Below are 26,399 nucleotides of genomic sequence, written 5' to 3' on the forward strand. Positions count from 1 at the left end.
TTTTTTACACGTAATGTTTTTAAGCCCCCTATTGGCTTAGCGGTATTCTGCGGACTTACAACGCTAAAAACCGGGTTTTGATACCCGTGTCAGGCAGAGTACAAATAACCCATTGTGTAACTTTGTGCTTAATTCTAATGTTTTTTGAGAAAATGAAATTGGAACATAATTTTTTTTTGTTGTGATGAACGTTATTTCCTGATATATTTATTCCAAAAATTTTGTTTTCGAAGCCAATATTCTAGTGTCCCTGGCGTGGTCATGTGTTGTCGGGTTCGGACACTGACCTGAGGTTTGGCAGTCGGCGGCTCATTGCTGTATGAAAACACTTGTCATCTGGACCCTTCAGGTGTCTTATAACAAACCCCTAAAAATCCTCTATTCGACCATAGTCTAACAGTTGGCGACTCGTGTAGGTGACTATTCGCTTTCCCGCTAGTTTTTCAGTCAAAATCAAGGTCTGTAATGCGATGAAAGATAACCTGTGTTTAACTCTGTGTAGGGGCCCGGCATGGTGAAGCGTATTAAGGCGTGCGACTCGTAATCTGAGGGTCGCGGGTTCGCATCCCCGTCGCGCCAAACATGCTCGCCCTTTCAGCCGTGTGGGCGTTATAACATGAAGGTCAATCCCCCTATTCGTTGGTAAAAGAGAAGCCCAAGAGTTGGCGGTGGGTGGTGATGACTAGCTGCCTTCCCTCTAGTCTTACACTACTAAATTAGGGACGGCTAGCAGAGATAGCCTTCGAGTAGCTATGTGCGAAATTCAAAAACAAAAACAAGCAAACTCTGCGTAGGTGTCCTAAAATCAGTGGAAACACAGAATAATATAATATTGGGAGTTACTTCCGCTTGCCTAGAGGAAATCTTAACAAAAAGCAATATAGAGCATCTAACGGGACCAGTTACACGCACTAAGTCTTTCGAGCCTTTATGCACTGTACTTTAAATACATGTATATATATTTCCAGCTCTGACACGGCTTGGTGGTGAGGGCGCTTCATTTCGCAATCTGAGGTTCACAGGTTCGAATCCCCTTCACCGAACATTTTCATCTTTTTAGCCGTGGTGTCGTTATAACTTGTTAGTCAATTCCACTGTACACTGATAAGAGAGTAGCCAAAGAGTTGGCGGCGAGTGTTGTTGTCTTGTTGCTCTCCTTCCAGGCTATTATTGCTAAATTAAAGACGGCTTGACAAACGAAATAACAGTTTTTAAAGTGACTTACCAGTAAGTGTTAAATTTCAGGTTCTAATGTGTTTGTTTGTTTGTTTTGTTTTGAATTTCACGCAAAGATACACGAGGGCTATCTGCGCTAGCCGTCCCTAATTTAGCAGTGTAAGACTAGAGGGAAGGCAAGTAGTCATTACCACCCACCGCCAACTCTTGGGCTACTCTTTTACCAACGAATGGGATCGACTGTCACATTATAACGCTCCCACGGATGAAAGGATGAGCATGTTTTGTGTAACAGGGATTCGAACCCACGACCCTCGGATTACGAGTCGAGGACCTTAACCATCTGGCCATGGCGGGCTCCTCTGGTTCTGCGAACACTTGTTATTTTAATATAATTGTTTAAAACATTCAAGTATTCTAGTTCAGCATGGTTGTATATTCGAAGTTGCTACAGATGGTGTGGGGCGTTCTTCCAAAATGACACCGTCAATGAATTCTAAGTAGAAGATTGGTACATACAGCTAACATACACGATAAAAATTATGGGACAGACTCTCCCACCCTAGGGAACAAATGTTCTTACCTTTTTTTTTTTTTTCAGAAAGTTGTACAGCTTGTGAGGGTTCGCTGAAGTTACTTTGACTTAATCGTCCAGACCTAAGACTGTCGCGTCATCCAGTGTCGAACATATTTATATCGAGAAAACAGACGATCTTTTTTGTTTTTTGAATTTCGCGCAAAGCTACTCGAGGGCTATATGCGCTAACCGTCCCTAATTTAGCAGTGTAAGACTAGAGGGAAGGCAGCTAGTCATCACCACCCACCGCCAACTCTTGGGCTACTCTTTTACCAACGAATAGTGGGATTGACCGTAACATTATAACAGCCTCACGGCTGAAAAGGCGAGCATGCTTGGTGCGACGGGGATACGAACCCGCGACCCTCGGATTACAAATCGCACGCCTTAACCCACCTGGCTATGCCGGGCCTAAAGCAGACGACAATACACTAATTTTTATCGTCACTATTGTTTCGTTAATTTAATTTTTGTTGTTTATATACATTTTTCTGAATCTGCTTTACTTTTCTGTGAATTAACCTGTTCAGTGCCGTAGACGAGATAACTCGTCCAAGCCGATGGTAACACAGTGCCACGGACGAGTTAATTCGTTCTCAATTATACCTAACTTCAACGCTAGAAGTCAGCACCATACATGCATTTAACCTACTTACAAACTGTTTCACTTTCGATCCAAAATGGCGTCACGGAAAAAGTTACAAAATGAAGAAGCATTACTGTTGTATTGTAGCAGCTGAAACACTTGGCAGTCAACAGGTTAATAGATGATCTCCAGAAAGGTGTATAATCTACCGCGAATAAATTATACGTTATAGGATTTTGCCCATATAGCTAACGAGGTTGATCGGGCGGTAGCTGTCCTGTTTATTCACTAGCTATGAAACGTTAAAATAGTAGACTGCTTTGAATGAACGGTTGAATAATACTTTGGCTTTGTTGGTTTAGTTTTTATTCATGTATCGTTTGTATAAGGTAGAAAAAATAGATTACAATCAGCAGATGGCGTTGTGCAATGTTTAGTGGATAATTGTTAACATTAATGTAACAGTTGAAACATATAAATATTTAATAACATAGGTAATGGGATAAGACCCTTCATATCTTGAGCCCGAGAAGTCCCTAATCTAACTTTATTTATTTTATAAAAGTACCTAAAATTATATGTTTAAGTTTTCAGTTTTTATTTGTTAGAAATATTTCATTATTACGTTTTTTACATTTCCGTCCAGATGAGTGTTATCAAAGTCTCCAAATGCGTTTACAGCTTACTTTCTGTGCATCAAATTCTTTAAATAACGAAACAGCCTACAGTTTCGGTAATTTTGACTCTGAATTCATTGTTTCGATCTCAAAAAAATTTCAATGTACTCTGGAAAATATATCGATGACTAGAAAGAACCATACTGGATAACTGGAATTATAATTAATACAATGTATATATTCAAATAGAGGGACAAAACAGGAAAAAGGCTGAATGATCGTGATTGGACAAAAATTATGAAACGTCAGTGACACGAGGATGATTTTCCTGACGGGCCGCGTTCTACGATATGATAAGTAGATAACACTGTTTGTCCTAAAATTTTCATTTTTTTTGCGTTATTGGTTTCCTGTTTTTTATTTCTGTTTAAATATGTCATCCATATGTGCATATATGTATATAAATATGGTATCCAGTTAGACAAATAATCCACTTTAGAGTTTCTACTAATGAAACTGAAAATAATTTGTTCGCCCTCCAGTAGCACAGCGGCATGTCTGGGGACATATACCACTAGAAACCGGGTTTCGATGCCTGTGGTGGACAGAGCACAGATAACCATTTGTTTAGCTATGTGTTTAATAATAAACAACAATAATTAGTTCAGTGTATCTAGTATCTGTTGGGTCAGCTGTACGTTTATTAAATCACAGCACTTATACCCAAGGTTCGTTTTCCCGCGGTGGGCAACACATGGCCCGAAGTGGCTTTGCGCTGAAACAAACAAATCAGTGTATTTGGCTTCTTTGCGGCTCAGCAGTAAGTCTTATAACTCTAGAAATCGAGTTTCGATACGCGCAGTGGACAGAACACTGATACCCCACTGTGAAACTTTGCCCTGAACAACAAATATATCAATAAATACCCTTTAATGCTTAGCACAGGAGGAATAAAAAAGAAGTCGTGAAGGTATTTGCATTATAAATGATTTTATTTTCTGACATGCTCTACGTATAGAGGATTACATATATATACTTATAGCCTGTTTTTGTACGCTGAGTAATATGGTTAAAACGTACGGAATTTCACTAATCTCCATGCTGCCAGTAATGGAATTTTCTTGTTAGTGTTAGATTAACGTGGATCAATAGCAGTAAGATATTGTAATATTAAATATATGACACAACGCTACTTTACTGAGACATATTTGTTTCGTTCTTCAGTTAGTTATTGTTCAGCTCTGAAAATATAGCATTGTAATGTTTTCCCACATCTCCGGTAATGTCTGTTTTTCCTTCATACCTAACATAGAAATCTTTTCAAATGGAGTTTTGCTGAGTTGCCGAATATAACTTGAATTATTCGTGAAATGCCTTATTTGTGATTGTGTTGAGTGTAAGATTTTCGTTAAATACGTTAACGATGGTTTGTGTAACACAAAACACTAATTGAATGTGTTAATTATGGTTCTGTTTAAAGCAAGATATTTTACTAAGCTGGCTTAGCTCTTAGCAACATGTTCTATTTTAGAAGTCCCACGTGATAAACGCGCATGCGAACTCGAAGTTAAAATGACGTCACATTTTAAAGCTATAGTTTAATTTTAAAACGTGCTTAAGCCTATAAATACGGTAGTTTGTGTGAGATATATAGCTTTAGTGATTTTGGTTTCTTAATTTAATTTCGCGCAAATTTCTGGAAGACCGTCCCCGTGTGTTGTCCCTAACTCATAAAAGAAAGCAGCTAGTAAACATCACCCACCGCCAACTCTTGGGCTACTCTTTTACCAACGAATAGTGGGATTGACCATCAAATTATAACGCCCCCACGGCTGAAAAGGCGAGCATGTTTGGTGCGAAGGGGATACGAACGCCTATGTGTATAACACATGAGCTGTTTTCATCTCTTTAATTAATTTCAAGTGTTGATTAGTGTAATTTTGACAATATAAGAAAAAAAACACAAACCTTAAAACAGTTTAATCTTATTAAACATGTTATTGAAGTAAAACTATCAACAATTTGTACCAATATTACTGTGAGGGTTGTGAGGGTATTTATATCCAATATCTCTAAAATATGAGGGTTTTCCACGTATTAAATATGTTGGTAGCATGTTCCTTCCACGTATTTTTATATAAAATCTGTTGTTAGCATGTTCCTATTAACATCATCTTCTTTCAGGGTTAAAAATTTGATTAACATTTGAATCCGAAGAAAGATCACTTTGTTTTCTACTTAATACAGTAAAACCTGTCTAAGGCGGAATCGCATGGGACCGAATAATATTTCCGGCTTAATCAGGTTTTCTGGTTTAGACCTGTTAAACATGCATTTCATTAATTATGTATAGTTTTTAAACGGAACGTTATACTTGCTTGACTTGAGGTAAGACGTTTGTGAATAGAGTTATTATACTGTTTATGTTATATTTATTAGAATAAGAACGAAAATAGACATTCAAAATATACATAAGTACACAAATTCTTAATCAAATTTATTTGAAGAAAGTGTCCAGTTTCAACTGTTTCAATGGACTTTCTCATGTGGTTAAAAGAGAACACAAATTCTACGACCTCTTCATGAAGTTCATTTTCCCACTTCATTTTTGTATACAATTTGATAACGTTAATACAACGTAACACTTGTGATGAAGTAGGAATTTCTATTTTCTCACTATCTTTTCCATTTTGTTCATCTTCTGAATCTCTCACACTGTTAACATCTTGTGATTCTATTATAGATTTTAAATCAGTTTGATCAGTTTCTGTTAAAACATTCTTGTCAACGTTCACAAAACTTTCCACGTTCACAGAATCATCTGAATCAATCAGAGTTTGGATTTCAGTACAATTGTCATAACAAACAACTTTAAAAAAACATGAAGGCATTAAGCAAATTTTCCCTAAATTTTAGGGAAGATAGGAATTTATTTTTCTCGTGAGAATTATTTAAAGAGTAAAACTTTTCACTTAAAAGACAAATATATTTCTACAAATCATGAATCTAATTTAACTGTAAAAATAATGACGTCAGAAAAAAACAATATATTTAACCAATACTCACTGTAACAAAATGTTTGAGAATTTATTAATATTTAAACAAATTATTAATTAAACAAGAATTTATTAATGTTTAAACAAATTATTAATTAAACAAGAATTTATTAATATTTAAACAAATTATTAATTAAACAAGAATTTATTAATATTTAAACAAATTATTAATTAAACAAGAATTTATTAATATTTAAACAAATTATTAATTAAACAAGAAATTATTAATATTTAAACAAGAAATTATTAATATTTAAACAAATTATTAATTAAACAAGAATTTATTAATATTTAATCAAATTATTAATTAAACAAGAATTTATTAATATTTAAACAAATTATTAATTAAACAAGAATTTATTAATATTTAAAAATATTAATTAAACAAGAATTTATTAATATTTAAACAAATTATTAATTAAACAAGAATTTATTAATATTTAAAAATATTAATTAAACAAGAATTTATTAATATTTAAACAAATTATTAATTAAACAAGAATTTATTAATATTTAAACAAATTATCAATGAAACAAAATTTTATTAATATATAAACAAATTATTGATTAAACAAGAATTTATGAATATTTAAACAAATTATTAATTAAACAAGAATTTATGAATATTTAAACAAATTATTAATTAAATAAGAAATTAATATTTAATAAAAACATTTTTTTCTGATTTTCTCAGGTTCTAAGCCTACTTGTAGATAGATGAGGTAGGTGAAAGATAGGTTTCTGTCTGCGTTACGCAGGTTCCACCATATAGAGGGCCTCATATAAGAGAAATCTTAAGATAATACTGCAAAATTTTGATGTTTCTGGCTCAGACAGGTTTTACTGTATTATTTTGTAAGGAAAATAACGTTTCTTAATGTATTGAGCTTTTGACAAAAATCTTAGAGAAAGACAGAGAAAGGTTACAGAGGAAGTAGATTACCCCATTATAATTGTCCATTTGTTTGTCTGACCACTGCTATACAGGTACTGTAAAGTGGACTGTCCTATGTGGTGACTGAAATTATGAATGCTCGGTGGAAGAATCCTTATTTTACGAAGGAAGACGAATGTCTCTATATAAGACAGAAAGCCCTGGGGGTACTACCAAACAATGACGAAGACGAAGAAAATAGATTTAATCTGTTGAAGGAGATGATGTTGAAAATCATTCATTTATCCGAATCGGAAATAAATGAATCTGTGGAAGAGGAGGACACCGACAGTGCTGAGAACAGAAAGAAAAAAACAGTTAGGAAAAGAAAACGTGTGAGAAACAGATCGAATGGCGACCGAACGATACACTTAACAGGGAGAACTGGTGAAGACATGGGCAAAGAACACGTGGAATCTTCAAAGAGCAGGCGGTTAAAGTCGTGCTCCAAACCTCCAAAACCGTTCGAATTTAAAATGTCAAGTTCGAGACGTGTGAAACAGAAAGATGCAGATGAAAACAACGCTGAGAGAAAAGAAGGTGCTAAACTGAAGTACAGAAGGCGTCTGATAACAAGGTTAGTGTGCAAAAAAATACTGTGTTCGTTACGATGTTGTAATGGTTAACAGACTTTGTGGGGTTTGTTTACGTTTTATTTTTTGAATTTCCCGCAAAGCTACACGAGGGCTATCTGCGCTAGCCGTCGCTAATTTAGCAGTGTAAGACCAGAGGGAAGGCAGCTAGTCATCACCACCCGCCGCCAACTCTTGGGCTACTCTTTACCAACGAATAGTAGGATTGACCGTACCATTATAACGCCTTCACAGCTGAAAGGGCGAACATGTTTGGTGCGAAGGGAATTCGAACCTGCGTCTCTCAGATTACGAATTGAACTCTTTAACCCACCTGGCCATGCCGGGTCATGACTTTGTGGGGACACCTTGTATTAACAAACAAAGATGTATTATTTTTTTATCATATTCTCATATTTTCCTAAAGAAATAAAATGAGAGAAAAAAGGGATCTAATAATTTCAACATAGATCGTGTTTAGATTTTGAATAGAGCAATAAGCTCGGGTAACCTTAAAAATGTTTCGTCACTGAATTTATTAACAGAACGAGCCCCGCCCATGTCGCGAAGCGCGTGCACCAACATAATAACAGATCCCGCAAAAAGTCTAAGAACATATTAAAGAGTATTACTAAAGTAGCTATTGTGTTATTTTGTTTTACTAGTGACTGGATTTCTATTAAATAATTCTTTCTAAGTTATGAAAAAAAAAATAATATTTTCGTTTGATGTTTTTTTTTCTCTCGAATCTGTGTTAAAATATAACAAGTTGGTGTTGCATGATTTTTTCTCCCGTCAAACAAAAGTTTCATTCTCACTAAACTTAATGGTCATTCTGTCTATCTGTCTGCCTCAGAGGCGGAACTAACCAGGGGCAACACCCCATAGCCGACCCGCAGTGGCACGGCGTATATCTGCGGACTGGCACAGCTAGAAACCGGGTTTTGATACCTGTGGTAAGCAGAGCACAGATAGCTAATAGTTTTGTACTTAATTCCAAACAAACCAAACAAAGCTACAGGACGCATGCCCTCTGGTGGCCTGGTCTGGTTCTATCTTCTGAAGAAAAACAACAACAACAAAAGAAACGGGTGTCACATATTTCTTTGCCACAGTTCCTGAACTGTTTGCTCTGCCACCGGTCTCTCTGCCGTTATTTATCTGTTTGTCAGTCTTCATCAACCTATCTATATTTTCTTATTAATATCTATCTTCCTGCTTGTCTCTCTATATTTTGAGTTTATATTTGTCTTCCTATTTGTGGTTTTCTATCTGTCTGTTTGCGATAGTTCTTTCTATGTGTGTCTGTAGAGGCTACAGCCGGTTCAATCACAGGACCGGGATTCAATCTCAATCACACGAGATGTATCAAAAATTAATAGTCATTGATCCGCACGACCTTAAAATCCACACTGCTGTCCTAAAATATTTTCTTATAAATGGTCCATATTATAAAGTAATGCAATTGGTTCGACATATTAGAACATACACGTATGACCTAAAATATGAAGCCGTATAAGAAACCCACACGACAAGACAATGCAAGTGTTCATATAAAGCAACATGCGTTATCAAGACAGCTATAACGATTCGTCGTTTAATATAAATACATAATTTAACAAAAGAACGGGAAAATCTGTGTGTTTTCTTATAGCAAAGCCACATCGGGCTATCTGCTGAGCCCATCGAGGGGAATCGAACCCCTGATTTTACCGTTGTAAATCCGTAGACTTACCGCTGTACTAGCGGGGGAGCGAACAGGAAAATTGCCTGCAGACAGTCTACGAAGTAAAACACGTGACGTCAGAGTGGTCACTGATAAGGCTCTATTTTTACTTATACGTAATAACAAATTTATTAATGTTTTTTTTACATCTTTAAGATTAACAAAACGTGTCTTTCTAATTACTTCCCGACTTTAAACTTTCGTCGACAAAATATTTTAACTACAAGTACAGTTAAAAAATAGAGAAATACTTGTTTCTTAATACAACAGAGTTTCGTAACGGAATTATAAAATCCACACCAGGCTCTTGTTATTTTGTCACATGTTGCACATATTGAAATATAGAAGTTTTTAACTGAATGATTTATTTCCCTGTCATAATATTTTTATTGCGTCATGTCATTTCTACAGAAGTGTTGAATTGGGACAAACCTGTTTCAATATATATATATATATACTTCTCTTCGGTGAATTAAAGTATCACGTGACGTACAATTAATCATTATCGAACAGACCTTGACACCCGATAAATAAAGAACCAATAGATTCAGAGACGCCAGATGTAGGTTTCCAGAGACTTCAACTAATATATCTATGACTATTCTTTCCTTCACGATAAAATATAAAGGTTAGAATTAAAATGACTTGTCCACTTAATTTCGGTCAACTAGTAAGAAAATGAGTTGCTATTTATTTCTCTGTTTTATATATTTAAACTTTAGGTATAACAAGAAAAACCCGATGTTTCTACCAATCACATACTTTGATCCTTTATGTCTTCTTAAGGGTTCTACAACATTTTTTTTCTATAAAAGTATTTTCCGAGTACTAATCAATTTAGAAAATTACAATATTAGAGAAAAACGAACAAAACTTCGAACTTTTCTGTAAGATTTTCACAACATATAACACTGATGTAGTCACTACCTTCTCGTTCCTAACATGACAACATATAATACAGTTGTAGTTACTTCCTTCTTGTTCCTAACATGACAACATATAACACTGATGTAGTCACTTCCTTGTTGTTCTTAAGATCACAACATATAACACTGATGTAGTCACTTCCTTGTTGTTCTTAACATCACAACATATAACACTGATGTAGTCACTTCCTTGTTGTTCTTAAGATCACAACATATAACACTGATGTAGTCACTTCCTTGTTGTTTTAACATCACAACATATAACACTGATGTAGTCACTTCCTTGTTGTTCTTAACATCACAACATATAACACTGATGTAGTTACTTCCTTGTTGTTCTTAACTTCACAACATATAACACTGATGTAGTCACTACCTAATAGTTCCTAACATCACAACATATAACACTGATGTAGTCACTTCCTTGTTGTTCTTAACATGACAACATATAACACTGATGTAGTCACTACCTTCTCGTTCCTAACATGACAACATATAATACAGTTGTAGTTACTTCCTTCTTGTTCCTAACATGACAACATATAACACTGATGTAATCACTTGTTGTTCTTAACATCACAACATATAACACTGATGTAGTCACTTCCTTGTTGTTCTAACATCACAACATATAACACTGATGTAGTCAATTCCTTGTTGTTCTTAACTTCACAACATATAACACCGATGTAGCCACTTTTTTGTTCTTCTTAACTTCACAACATATAACACTGATGTAGTTACTTCCTTGTTGTTCTTAACATCACAACATATGACACTGATTATATTTCTGTTTTCAGTTCATGTTTGCTGTTAGCAGTATGTTAAGTAGTCGACATATTTTAAACAGAAGTAATTATTTTAATATTTTATGGTTTGTGACAGAAAAGTGTGAATATATCACAATCGAGAATGGATACCCTTGTGACTATTGTCGGTTGATTTACGTTTAACTTGTTTTAAATACTCGACAGGTAAGCAAACATACAGTCATGTGAAAAAGTTAGGACTCCCTATGAAAGTCTGTGTATTTGTGTAACATTTTTGGATATATGGATATTTAATCTCAATTTCAACAATACTGAGAGATTATAGGAATATAACTAAAAAATTAAAACTGAAGAAAAGACTTTTCAAGATCTTCTGTAAATGTAATTCTACAAAAATGCATATTCTAACTGAGGAATAAGTTAGGACCACCCTACCCCCTAATAGCTAGTGTTACCCCCTTTGGCTGAAATAACTGCAATGAGACACTTCTTGTAGCCATCTACCAGTCTCTGACATAGGTCTGAAGAATGTTTTTCCCACTTTTCAATGCAGAATTCTTTCAGCTGTGAGATGTTTGAGGGGTTTCTTGCATGTACAGCCTGTTTCAAGTCATCCCACAGCATCTCAATGGGATTAAGATCTGGGCTTTGACTCGGCTATTCTAGAACTCTCCATTTCTTAGTTTTCAGCCAGTCCTTGGTGGATTTACTGGTATGTTTTGGGTCATTGTCCTGTTGCAGGGTCCAGTTCCGCTTCAGCTTTAATTTTCTTACAGATGGACTCACATGTTCCTCAAGCACCCTCTGATACACAGTTGAATTCATAGTGGATTCTATGATTGTAAGCTGTCCAGGTCCTACTACAGCAAAGAAGCCCCAAACCATGACACTTCCACCTCCATGCTTCACAGTTGATATGAGGTTCTTTACTTGGAATGCTGTATTTGGTTTACGCCAAACATTTCCTCTGTTCTGGTGTCCAAATAATTCAACTTTGGACTCATCTGTCCAAAGAACATTATTCCAGAAGTCCTGGTCTTTGTCTACATTCTCTCTGGCAAACTTCAGTCTGGCCTTGATGTTTTTCTTAGAGAACAAAGGTTTCCTCCTTGCACACCTCCCATGCAAGTTAAACTTGTGCAGTCTCTTTCTGATTGTAGGGACATGCACTTTCACATCAACAGTAGCCAGAGCCTGCTGCAGGTCCCGTGATGACATGTTAGGGTACTTGGAGATCTCTTTTAGCATCTTGCGGTCTGCTCTCGGGTGAACTTGTTTAAACGACCAGACCTGGGCATGTTGGCAGTTGTTTTGAAGGCCCTCCACTTGTTGACTGTTTTCCGGACAGTGGAATATCTGATTTCAAAATCTTTTGGGATCTTTTAAATCCATTACCAGACTCATAAGCTTCTACAATTTTCTGTCTGAAGGCCTCAGACAGCTCTTTAGTCTCACCATGGTGCTCACTCCCACTTCAACAGTCAGGAGCACACCAAACTAAATGTCTGAGATTTAAATAGGGCAAGCCTCATTCAAAATGCTGAGTAACGATCTTCTAAAATCATGTGCACCTGGTGTGATACACCTGTGTGTGAGTTGAGCCATTTTAAGTGGGAATAAATGTGGGGGTGTCCTAACTTTTCCTCAGTTAGAATATGCATTTTGTAGAATTACATTTACAGAAGATCTTGAAAAGTCTTTTCTTCAGTTTTAATTGTTTAGTTATATTCCTATAATCTCTCAGTATTGTTAAAATTGAGATTAAATATCTATATATCCAAAACTGTTACAAAAATACACAGGCTTTCATGGGATGTCCTAACTTTTTCACATGATTGTACGTGTACGTGTTGTCAAAAAACATACTCATTTAAAAACGCATTTCTACCACGTATGCCACAAACCTTTAAAATATCTGTAATAATATATGACCTTTACTTTAGCTTTGACCTTTTAAATACTTCAATTAATGTTTTTCCACCATTCCTTTTCAAACTCTGGATAAATCTTTCTTCGCAAACATTCCTTAAATGTTATTTCAAAGATGTAGTCAGTATGTATTTGTATGTGTAAAAAGAGACAAACAGGTACAACATTTGATCTCGTTAACGAGTTAATAAATATTAATGAAGCTAAACTTCGTTGTTGTTGGGTTTGTTTTTGATAAAACAATAAATTTTCTAGCTACAACTACAGTTGTTAAAAATATTGTTTTTTAACGTATTTCCTTTTAATGTTGTTGTTAAGAAGTTAAATTTCATGGTTACTGCCTTTCACACAACAAGTTTTCAAAGTTCACCGACAGTCGTTGAAAATAATAGCTGTTTTAGTTTTACTTTTCTTTGTTATTATTTTGTTTCCACCATGTTATGAAACTGTTTTATAATTCTCGGCTAATCGCAGTGGCATTCAAATAGCGTTTAACTTACTGTATTACTTAGAACACGTTCAAATGCTATGTCCTTCGTGACTAGGGCTTCAAAATAGTAGAATTTCCATTTCCAGCTCATGTCCTTCAATACAGCTAATTATTGTAAATTGTTAGAAGCTCAGGTTCTGAAAGCCGTACTTTAAGAAAGTCTGTCTTGTGTCGCTTCTGTTCTCTGGTTATTTCTATGGAAATAGCATATATTACTTACACACGATCTTACGAAACGCGAAAATTAGAAAACAGACAAAACCACGCTGAATTGGCTGGGTCACGGAAATCTGCTTGGTAAAATTATCGTTTATGGAATTATTATACAACTGATATGTTCACGTTTTTCTTTTGTATGTCAGGGTTTCATTTCCTTGTCTTATTTCTAATATTTGGAAGCATATTTAATACGAGTAACAAATTTCGAATTTCTTACCCACATCATCACACTGTTCGCACATCATCACACAGTTCACACATCATCACACTGTTCGCACATCAACACACTGTTCGCACATCATCACACTGTTCACACATCATCACACAGTTCATACATCATCACACAGTTCACACATCATCACACTGTTCGCACATCATCACACAGTTCACACATCATCACACTGTCCGCACATCATCACACAGTTCACACATCATCACACAGTTCATACATCATCACACAGTTCTCACATCATCACACTGTTCGCACATCATTACACTGTTCACACATCATCACACAGTTCGCACATCATCACACTGTTCATACATCATCACACGGTTCTCACATCATCACACTGTTCACACATCATCACACTGTTTGCACATCATCACACTGTTCACACATCATCACACTGTTCACACATCATCACACTGTTCACACATCATCACACAGTTCACACATCATCACACTGTTCGCACATCATCACACAGTTCACACATCATCACACAGTTCACACATCATCACACTGTTCGCACATCATCACACAGTTCGCACATCATCACACTGTTCGCACATCATCACACTGTTCACACATCATCACACTGTTCGCACATCATCACACAGTTCACACATCATCACAATGTTCATACATCATCACAATGTTCATACATCATCACAATGTTCATACATCATCACACAGTTCACACATCATCACACTGTTCACACATCAACACACTGTTCATACATCATCACACAGTTCACACATCATCACACTGTTCACACATCATCACAATGTTCGCACATCATCACACTGTTCGCACATCATCACAATGTTCACACATCATCACAATGTTCACACATCATCACACTGTTCGCACATCATCACACTGTTTCACATTATCATCACACTGTTTCACACATCATCACACAAAGTTCACACATCATCACACTGTTTTCGCACATCATCACAATGTTCATACATCATCACAATGTTCATACATCATCACACACAGTTCACATCATCACACTGTTCACACATCAACATTAACTGTTCATACATCATCACACAGTTCACGTCATCACACTGTTCATACATCATCACACTGCTCGTAATATCATCACACAGTTCACATTATCATCACGATCAGCCTGAATATCATCACAATGTTCGCGCACCATCACACTGTCCGCATATCATCACACTGTTCTACACATCATCACACTGTTCACACATCATCACACTGTCTCGCGCATCATCACTGTTTCGCAATATCATCACACTGTTCTCGCAATATCATCATCACACTGTCGCGCATTATCATCACAATAAATGTTCGCATATCATCACAATGTTCGCAACATCATCACACTGTCTCGCACATCATCACACTGCTCGCAATATCATCGCAAAGTTCGCATATCATCACACTGTTCGCACATCATCACACAGTTCGCACATCATCACAATGTTCACACATCATCACAATGTTCTATACATCATCACACAGTTCGCACATCATCACACTGTTCGCACATCATCGCACAAAGTTCGTACATCATCATCACAGTGTTCACATCATCACACTGTTCGCATTATCATCACACTGTTCGCGCATCATCACATCTGTTTCGCAATATCATCACACTGTTCATACATCATCACACTTTGTTCACATTATCATCACACAGTTCACACATCATCACACTGTTTACACATCATCACACTGTTCACACATCATCACAATGTTCGCACATCATCACACTGTTCGCACATCATCACACTGTTCACACATCATCACACTGTTCACACATCATCACACTGTTCACACATCATCACACTGTTCGCACATCATCACACTGTTTCACATCATCACACCTGTTCGCAACATCATCACACTGTTCGCACATCATCACACTGTTCATACATCATCGCAATGTTCACATCATCACACTGTTCACACATCATCACAATGTTTCGCAATATCATCACACTGTCTCGCACATCATCACACTGTTCACACATCATCACACTGTTCACACATCATCACACTGTTCGCACATCATCACACAGTTCACACATCATCACACTGCTCGAACATCATCACACTGTTCGCACATCATCACGAAAAGTACGAACATCTTATTCCAAGTATCAGAAAAGTCGCTCCCTCTCGGCCCTAATGCAACACGAGCCATGGTGGACCATGAAGCCACAGTCAGCACGTTACCCAGAAGGCTAAACTTAACTACACATTTTCACTAAAACTTATGACAGATAATCTTCGAAATGACGAATATTGAATATCATTAGTATGGGTGACTTTAAGAATATGGAGTCAAGTTAGGACCTTTGGCCAAATCTGGGTAATTCCAAATTTCCAAGTGCAGAACTCTGAATATTGCCACAGTTCCAAATGTTAAAATATCATTTTATCACATTAAAAACAAAAGTTATACGTCTGATTTAGATTAAGAGAAATAAACAGTTGAAGTAGTGAAACATAAAGTAAATAAAACAGGAAGAAAACTAAACAAACATCCACTGGTAGATATTAATTAGAATTGGGGTTTGACAACTGGGTCAACTAGATTAACATGTCTTGTTCGTTTTAATTATACGTTGCTCGCCATGGCTACTAGATTTAAAACTGACCTATGGTTAGTGATGACCATTGCGAAGAGCATACGGACGAACTTGTGAGGTCAAAACGTCAGATGATCTTTATAAAGAGCGATCTTACTGTAAAAGATGGTTAATGGTCAAGGGGTTATAAGATCACCATAAATATAAGACACTTTAGAGAAACGACTTTTTAACTTCAGTATTTTGATAGCGATAAAAGTCAGCAGTGGAGACAAGAGTCAACCTAAAATTGTATAACTCTTCATTCTGGGAGTGAGTGTTTTACACATTACACACTCTTCATTCTGATAGTGAGGTTTTTACACATCACACACTCTTCATTCTGGGAGTGAGTGTTTTACATATTACACACTCTTTATTCTGAGAGTGAGGTTTTTACACATTACACACTCTTCATTCTGGGAGTGAGGTTTTTACACATTACACTCTTTTCATTCTGGGAGTGAGTGTTTTACACATTACACACACTTCATTCTGGGAGTGAGGTTTTTACACATTACACACTCTTCATTCTGGGAGTGACTGTTTTACATATTACACACTGTTCATTCTGGGAGTGAGTGTTTTTACACATTACACACTCTTCATTCTGGGAGTGAGTGTTTTACACATTACACACCCTTCATTCTGGTAGTGAGTGTTTTACACATTACCCACTCTTCATTCTGGGAGTGAGTGTTTCACACATTACACACTCTTCATTCTGGGAGTGAGGTTTTTACACATTACACACTCTTCATTCTGTGAGTGAGTGTTTTACACATTACACACACTTTATTCTGGTAGTGAGTGTTTTACACATTACACACTCTTCATTCTGGGAGTGAGTGTTTTACATATTACACACTCTTCATTCTGGGAGTGAGTGTTTTACACATTACACACACTTCATTCTAGGAGTGAGTGTTTTACATATTACACACTTTTTATTCTGGGAGTGAGGTTTTTACACATTACACACTCTTCATTCTGGGAGTGAGTGTTTTATACATTACACACTCTTCATTCTGGGAGTGATGTTTTTTACATTGCACACTCTTCATTCTGTGAGTGAGGTTTTACACATTACACACTCTTCATTCTGGAAGTGAGTGTTTTACACATTACACACTGTTCATTCTGGGAGTGAGTGTTTTACACATTACACACTCTTCATTCTGGGAGTGAGTGTTTCACACATTACACACTCTTAATTCTGGGAGTGAGTGTTTTACACATCACACACTCTTCATTCTGGGAGTGAGTGTTTTACACATTACACACTTTTCATTCTGGGAGTGAGGTTTTTACACATTACACACTCTTCATTCTGGGAGTGAGTGTTTTACACATTACACACTTTTCATTCTGGGAGTGAGTGTTTTACACATTACACACTCTTCATTCTGGGAGTGAGTGTTTTAATATTACACACTCTTTATTCTGAGAGTGAAGTTTTTACACATTACACTCTCTTCATTCTGGGAGTGAGTGTTTTTACATATTACACACTCTTCATTCTGGGAGTGAGTGTTTTACACATTACACACTCTTCATTCTGGGAGTGAGTGTTTTACACATTACACACTCTTCATTCTGGGAGTGAGTGTTTTACACATTACACACCTTTCATTCTGGAAGTGAGTGTTTTACTCATTACACAGTCTTCATTCTGGGAGTGAGTGTTTTACACATTACACACTCTTCATTCTGGGAGTGAGTGTTTTACACATTACACACTCTTCATTCTGGTAGTGAGTGTTTTACATATTACACACTTTTCATTCTGGGAGTTAGTGTTTTGCACATTATACACTCTTTATTCTGGGAGTGAGTGTTTTACACATTACACGCACTTCATTCTGGGAGTGAGTATTTTACACATTACACACTCTTCATTCTGGGAGTTAGTGTTTTACACATTACACACTCTTCATTCTGGGAGTGAGTGTTTTTACACATTACACACTGTTCATTCTGGGAGTGAGTGTTTTACTTATTACACACTCTTCATTCTGGGAGTGAGTGTTTTACATATTACACACTCTTTATTCTGGGAGTGAGGTTTTTACACATTACCCACTCTTCATTCTGGGAGTGAGTGTTTTACACATTACACACTCTTCATTCTGGGAGTGAGGGTTTTACATTACACACTCTTCATTCTGGGAGTGAGGTTTTACACATTACACACTCTTCATTCTGTGAGTGAGTGTTTTACACATTACACACACTTTATTCTGGTAGTGAGTGTTTTGCACATTACACACTCTTCATTCTGGGAGTGATTGTTTTACATATTACACACTTTTCATTCTGGGAGTGAGTGTTTTACACATCACACACTCTTCATTCTGGAAGTGAGTGTTTTACACATTACACAGTCTTCATTCTGGGAGTGAGTGTTTTACACATTACACACTCTTCATTCTGGGAGTGAGTGTTTTACACATTACACACCCTTCATTCTGGTAGTGAGTGTTTTACACATTACCCACTCTTCATTCTGGGAGTGAGTGTTTCACACATTACACACTCTTCATTCTGGGAGTGAGGGTTTTTACACATTACACACTCTTCATTCTGTGAGTGAGTGTTTTACACATTACACACACTTTATTCTGGTAGTGAGTGTTTTACACATTACACACTCTTCATTCTGGGAGTGAGTGTTTTACATATTACACACTCTTCATTCTGGGAGTGAGTGTTTTACACATTACACACACTTCATTCTAGGAGTGAGTGTTTTACATATTACACACTTTTTATTCTGGGAGTGAGGTTTTTACACATTACACACTCTTCATTCTGGGAGTGAGTGTTTTATACATTACACACTCTTCATTCTGGGAGTGATGTTTTTACACATTGCACACTCTTCATTCTGGGAGTGAGGTTTTTACACATTACACAGTCTTCATTCTGGAAGTGAGTGTTTTACACATTACACACTGTTCATTCTGGGAGTGAGTGTTTTACACATTACACACTCTTTATTCTGGGAGTGAGTGTTTCACACATTACACACTCTTAATTCTGGGAGTGAGTGTTTTACACATCACACACTCTTCATTCTGGGAGTGAGTGTTTTACACATTACACACTTTTCATTCTGGGAGTGAGGTTTTTACACATTACACACTCTTCATTCTGGGAGTGAGTGTTTTACACATTACACACTTTTCATTCTGGGAGTGAGTGTTTTACACATTACACACTCTTCATTCTGGGAGTGAGTGTTTTAATATTACACACTCTTTATTCTGAGAGTGAAGTTTTTTAACATTACACTCTCTTCATTCTGGGAGTGAGTATTTTTACACATTACACACTCTTCATTCTGGGAGTGAGTGTTTTACACATTACACACTCTTCATTCTGGGAGTGAGTGTTTTACACATTACACAGTCTTCATTCTGGGAGTGAGTGTTTTACACATTACACACCTTTCATTCTGGAAGTGAGTGTTTTACTCATTACACAGTCTTCATTCTGGGAGTGAGTGTTTTACACATTACACACTCTTCATTCTGGGAGTGAGTGTTTTACACATTACACACTCTTCATTCTGGTAGTGAGTGTTTTACATATTACACACTTTTCATTCTGGGAGTTAGTGTTTTGCACATTATACACTCTTTATTCTGGGAGTGAGTGTTTTACACATTACACGCACTTCATTCTGGGAGTGAGTGTTTTACACATTACACACTCTTCATTCTGGGAGTGAGTGTTTTACACATTACACACTCTTCATTCTGGGAGTGAGTGTTTTACACATTACACACTGTTCATTCTGGGAGTGAGTGTTTTACTTATTACACACTCTTCATTCTGGGAGTGAGTGTTTTACATATTACACACTCTTTTTTCTGGGAGTGAGGTTTTTACACATTACCCACTCTTCATTCTGGGAGTGAGTGTTTTACACATTACACACTCTTCATTCTGGGAGTGAGGTTTTTACACATTACACACTCTTCATTCTGGGAGTGAGGTTTTTACACATTACACACTCTTCATTCTGTGAGTGAGTGTTTTACACATTACACACACTTTATTCTGGTAGTGAGTGTTTTGCACATTACACACTCTTCATTCTGGGAGTGAGTGTTTTACATATTACACACTCTTCATTCTGGGAGTGAGTGTTTTACATATTACACACTTTTTATTCTGGGAGTGAGGTTTTTACACATTACACACTCTTCATTCTGGGAGTGAGTGTTTTATACATTACACACTGTTCATTCTGGGAGTGATGTTTTTACACATTGCACACTCTTCATTCTGGGAGTGAGGTTTTTACACATTACACACTCTTCATTCTGGAAGTGAGTGTTTTACACATTACACACTGTTCATTCTGGGAGTGAGTGTTTTACACATTACACACTCTTCATTCTGGGAGTGAGTGTTTTACACATTACACCCTCTTCATTCTGGGAGTGAGGTTTTTACACATTACACACTCTTTATTCTGGAAGTGAGTGTTTTACACATTTCTTTTGAGAATGTGATATCTACTCATTCCTTTTAAGGGACATTTATCTGTTTATTTTGCTGGGGTGACTATGACGTTTTCCACTTTCTTATTTGATAACTAGGTTTTGGTGGCTTCTTTATTTGGAGGGTGCGGTGACTTTTATATCACTGTGTTGGAAAGTGCAGCATTTATATGTTACCTAATTGGGAAGTGAGGCCTTTACCCACTTCTGATTTTAGGGGATGTGGTATTTAATTATTCTTATTAGGAGAACGTGACGTTCACTCATTTCTTATTTGAGTTTGTAGCATTTAACCATTTCTCAGTTGATCAATGGGCCCCGGCATGGCCAGGTGGTTAGTGTGCTAGACTCGTAATTCGAAGGTCGCGAGTTCGCATCCAGGTCGCATCAAACATGCTCGCCCTTTCAGCTGTGGGGGCGTTATAATGTGACCGTCAATCCCACTATTCGTTGGTAAAAGAGTAGCCCAAGAGTTGGCGGTGGGAGGTGATGACTAGGTGCCTTCCCTCTAGTCTTACACTGATAAATTAGAGACGGCTAGCTCAGATAGCCCTCGAGTAGCCCTGCGCGAAATTCAAAACAAACCAATTTTATAGGGGAATTTAATGTTTCCCACATGTTGTTCAGTGGAAATACTTGACTTGCGTACCAAGGAAGGTTAGTATCAGTTCCTTTTATTTATTTCTTTTGTTTTCTCCTGAATCCAGGATTGTAACCTACAAAGACATTTCCTAAAAATATGGAAATAAGTTGTAATTCAAAACGCATAATCGCTCTCTAGAACATTAAGCTGCAGCTCACAGAAAATTCAAATTTAAAATCCTGTGATAAACGACTCTCAAGAACTGATAAGTTTTCTTTTAAAGGTAGCCGTGTGGTTAATCACACCAAATGGTAAAGGTCTGCTGTACATTTCACCTGTCCACGAAATACACGCATGTCTAAAGAGTAGCATGCATGGGGTGAATTGTTAATATATGTCTCTTATGAAATAAAAAAAATAAAACAGAAGAATACATCGACCGAATTTCATAAGTATTGCCTTACTACAATGTACATACCTTAACATTTGTTTTTATCTTGAAGGGCTGGGCGTGGCCTTGCTGTTTATGCCATTGAAGCATAATTACACTCTGTGGGTGTGTTATAAACGTGACAGTCAAATCCCACTTTTCAACTAAGCGGGAATAACCCAAGAATGGTAAGTGGATGCCATTTACTAGTTGCCTTCCCATAATCCATCAGCTCTATATGAGGAAATATTATAAGCAAATAATCCCTCAAATAACTTTCCTCAATGTTCTGAAACCATTAAAAAGATGTATCACTACTGTTAAATGAAAAACTTTCCGTAGGCCTGTTTCCTTCCACTCACCCACCTATCAGCATTGTTATTTTAATATTATATGAAAAACTTTCCATAGGCCTGTTTCCCTTTTACCCACCCACCTATCAGCATTGTTATTTTAATATTATATGAAAAACTTTCCATAGGCCTGTTTCCCTTCCACCCACCCACCTATCAGCATTGTTATTTTAATATTATATGAAAAACTTTCCATAGGCTTTTTCCCTTTCACCCACCCACCTATCAGCATTATTATTTTAATATTATATGAAAAACCTTCAGTAGGCCTATTTTTTCTAACTACCACCCATCAACATTGTTATTCCAATGTCATTTTAAAAAATTGTCAGTAGGCCTGTTTCCCCTTCCACCTACCCACCCATTAGCATTGTTATTTTAATATTATATGAAAACTTTCCATAGCCTTTTTCCCTTTCACCCACCCACCCATCAGCATTGTTATTTTAGTATTATATGAAAACTTTACATAGGCCTGTTTTTCCTTCCACCCACCCACCCATTAGCATTGTTATTTTAATATTATATGGAAACTTTCCATAGGCCTGTTTCCTCTTCCACCCACCCACCCATCAGCATTGTTATTTTAATATTATATGAGAAACTTTCCATAGGCCTGTTTCCTCTTCCACTACCCATCAGCATTGTTATTTTAATATTATATGAAAAACTTTCCATAGGCTTTTTTCCCTTTTACCCACCCACCCATCAGCATTGTTATTTTAGTATTATATGAAAACTTTCCATAGGCCTGTTTTCCTTCCACCCACCCACCCATTAGCATTGTTATTTTAATATTATATGGAAACTTTCCATAGGCCTGTTTCCTGGGTTCCACCCACCCACCCATCAGCATTGTTATTTTAATATTATATGAGAAACTTTCCATAGGCCTGTTTCCTCTTCCACCCACCCATCCACCCATCAGCATTGTTATTTTAGTATTATATGAAAACTTTCCATAGGCCTGTTTCCCCTTCCACCCACCCACCCATCAGCATTGTTATTTTTAGACTTAACATCATTATTATTTAATGACTTTTTAGGAAATAATAACATACTAAAACTACAATGTTCGTATTGTCTTTTCATCTGGCCGGTAAATTATGCATACAATGGTCTAACTGACCAAATCGTAAATCTCTGACCTTGAATTGACCAAAGAAGGGTCAGCCAAATAGAGACATTAAATGTTTCCGTAAAGCACTCGCAGTTGAAAAGGTGAAGCTTTTCAACCAATTCTCGAATATGGGATTCCCCGACGTCCCTGTTCTGATACGTTTATTACTTGAACATGCTTGAACCCCTTTGACATATTCATTGGTCATCTGATGTTGTATACACAAGAAGGTCAGGGTTATTTCAGCCATGTTAAAGAAAAAGGACAAAAACGTAAACTGGTAAACAAAAATCTACTTTTCCGTATTAAAAGTAAAGTTTTGATGGTTTCTGTGATTTCGCTCAAAGCTACTCAAAAGCCACTCCTGATATCCATCGTTAATTTAGCTGTGATAGATTAAAGTAAAGACAACACCAACTTTTGTGAAACTCTTGTCAAACCGAATATTGGAAAATGACCTTCACTCATCCGCTACTACGAGGTGTGGAGCGGGTTTATTTGGTACAGCGGAACCACAGCTCCACAGTTTATTGGTCCAATTGACAAAAGAAGTATTATGATGGAAACATTTGGGTAAGAAACTCGACCAATTTCAAGGTTGCTGCAGACACTTACTTCTCTGAAGAGATTTAACACCTTTCTATGCCCACATTCTGGCCCGGCATGGCCAGGTGGTTCAGGACTCGACTCGTAATCTGAGGGTCGCGGGTTCGAATCCCGTCACACCAAACATCCTCGCTCTTTCAGCCGTGGGGGCGTTGTAATGTTACGGTCAATCCCATTATTCGTTGGTAAAAGAGCTCGCGATGGTTGTTGACGACTAGCTGCCTTCCCTCTAGTCTTACACTACTAAATTAGGGATGGCTAGCGCGGATAGCCCTCGGGTAGCTTTGCGCGAAATCCAAAACAAACCAAACCCACATTCTTGTTTATTAATATACCAAATGTGGGAACGTTCCAGTCTTGTAACCTTACGAAGGCTCAAAATGTCAGGTAGGCAGCATCAGATATATGATAACGTAATTATTAATGACTTTATATATATATATTTCAAACAGAAACGTTATAACGTGCAGAGAGAATTGTTGTGATAGTCAAACATTGGTTTCTAAAGCAACGGATGTCAAAGATCAATCAGAAAAAAGAACGTTCAGTTTCCTTCAAGTCAACAAGCCTACCTTTACCGAACTTGCATAGGCTTCCATCACCAAGGCAACTCTGTTCAACTTACGTTACTAAGGCAGCAACAAAAAAGCATACTTATGGTAAGAATAAGTTTGGATTTTGGTTATTAGAAAATATTTGTAGTGTCTGCTATACGAGTGTTAACTCGCACAGCAGTATGCTACTAAAATATTGTCTAAGTGTTTGTGTTATATAAATGTTTTGTTTAATAGTATGTGTTATAAAGACGAGAGTATTAAAATATATGAATTTTAAAACGAAGTCGGGACCCTGCTACAGAAAGTAATGAAGCAAAATTGAAGCCACAATTATATATTTGATACATTTATAAAATGTATTTTTTACTTTGGTCTGTAGATAAGTGTATAAAGTTGCCAAAGAAATAATTATATATTATAAATTTCTGATTTATGTGTCATTTTAAATAAATATTTATTAATGTTCTTGTTTCTTTCTTTTATGTTACATCTGTGTAAAGTATATATACTAGATAGCCAAAAGTATGTGTACACCCGACCATCACACCCATATGTGTTTGTTTAACATCTCATTCCAAAACTATGGGTATCAATATGGAGTTGGTCCCCCTTTGCTGCCTCCACTCTTCTGGGAAGGCTTTTCACTATATTTTGGAACATGGCTGCGGGGATTCGCTTTTATTTAGCCACAAGAGCATCAGTGAGGTTGGGCACTGATGTCAGGAAAGAAAGCCTGGCTCGCAGTCGATGTTCCAGTTCATCCCAAAGGGTTCGATGGGGTTGAGGTCAGGGCACTGTGTAGGCCAATTAAGTTCTTCCACACCAACCTCTGCAAACTATGTTTTTATGGATCTCGCTTTGTGCACGGGGGCATTGTCATGCTGAAACAAAAAGGATCTTCTCCAAACTGTTACACAAAGTTGGAAGCATAAAATTCTCAGGAATGTCATTTTATGCTGTAACATTAAGATTTCCCTTCACTGGAACTAAAGAGGCTAGCCCAAACCATGAAAAACAGCCCCATACCATTATGCCTCCTCCACAAAACTTTACAGTTGGCACTATGCATTCAGGTAGATAGCGTTCTCCTGGCATCTACCAAATCCAGGTTCATCTGTCAGACTAACAGATAGTGAAATGTGATTTATCACTCCAGAAAACGCGTTTCCACTACTCCAGAGTCCAATGGCAGTATGCTTTACATCATTCCAACTGACGCTTGACATGGTGCATGGTGATCTTAGACTTGTGTGCGGCTGCTCGGCCATGGAAACCATTTCATGAAGCTTTCGATGAACAATTATTGTGCTGACGCTGCTTCCAGAGGCAGTTTGAAACTCGGCAGTAAGTATTGAACTGTGGACAGACGATTTTTACACGCTTCTGTACTTGGTGGACCCGTTCTATAAGCTTGTGTGGCCTACCGCTTCGTGGCTGAGCTGTTGCTGCTCCTAGACGTTTCCACCTTACAATAACGGCACTTACAGTTGACCGGGGCAGCCCTAGCAGGGCAGAAATTTGATGAACTAACTTGTTAGAAAGGTGGTATCCCATGACAGTGCCACATTGAAAGTCACTGAGCTCTTCAGTACGACCCATTCTACTGCCAATGTTTGTCTATGGAGACTGCATGGCTGTATGCTTGATTTTATGCATCTATTAGCAATGGGTGTGGCTGAAATAGCCGAACCCACAAATTATAAGGGGTGTCCACATACTTTTGGCCATGTAGTGCACCTTCCCTTTAGAAGCTGTCATGTATCTATTAATATAACACCATCTATTTCGTTGAATAGATACTTAAGTACGTCCATGACATAT

At 37.0% G+C, this 26,399-nt stretch overlaps 1 protein-coding gene across 1 annotated transcript; it reads left to right on the plus strand.

Moving 5' to 3' along the window:
• The first annotated feature begins 3,235 nt into the window (after positions 1 to 3,235).
• On the plus strand, positions 3,236 to 24,612 carry LOC143227955 (uncharacterized). Its single transcript, XM_076459305.1, has 3 exons — positions 3,236 to 3,313; positions 7,000 to 7,523; positions 24,474 to 24,612. The coding sequence occupies exons 2-3, from the start codon at positions 7,039 to 7,041 to the stop codon at positions 24,610 to 24,612; spliced, it is 624 nt and encodes a 207-aa protein (XP_076315420.1). The 5' UTR covers positions 3,236 to 3,313; positions 7,000 to 7,038.
• The last annotated feature ends 1,787 nt before the right edge of the window (positions 24,613 to 26,399 follow it).

Source organism: Tachypleus tridentatus, chromosome 10 (genome assembly GCF_004210375.1).
Source record: "Tachypleus tridentatus isolate NWPU-2018 chromosome 10, ASM421037v1, whole genome shotgun sequence".
Classification (NCBI taxonomy): domain Eukaryota; kingdom Metazoa; phylum Arthropoda; class Merostomata; order Xiphosura; family Limulidae; genus Tachypleus; species Tachypleus tridentatus.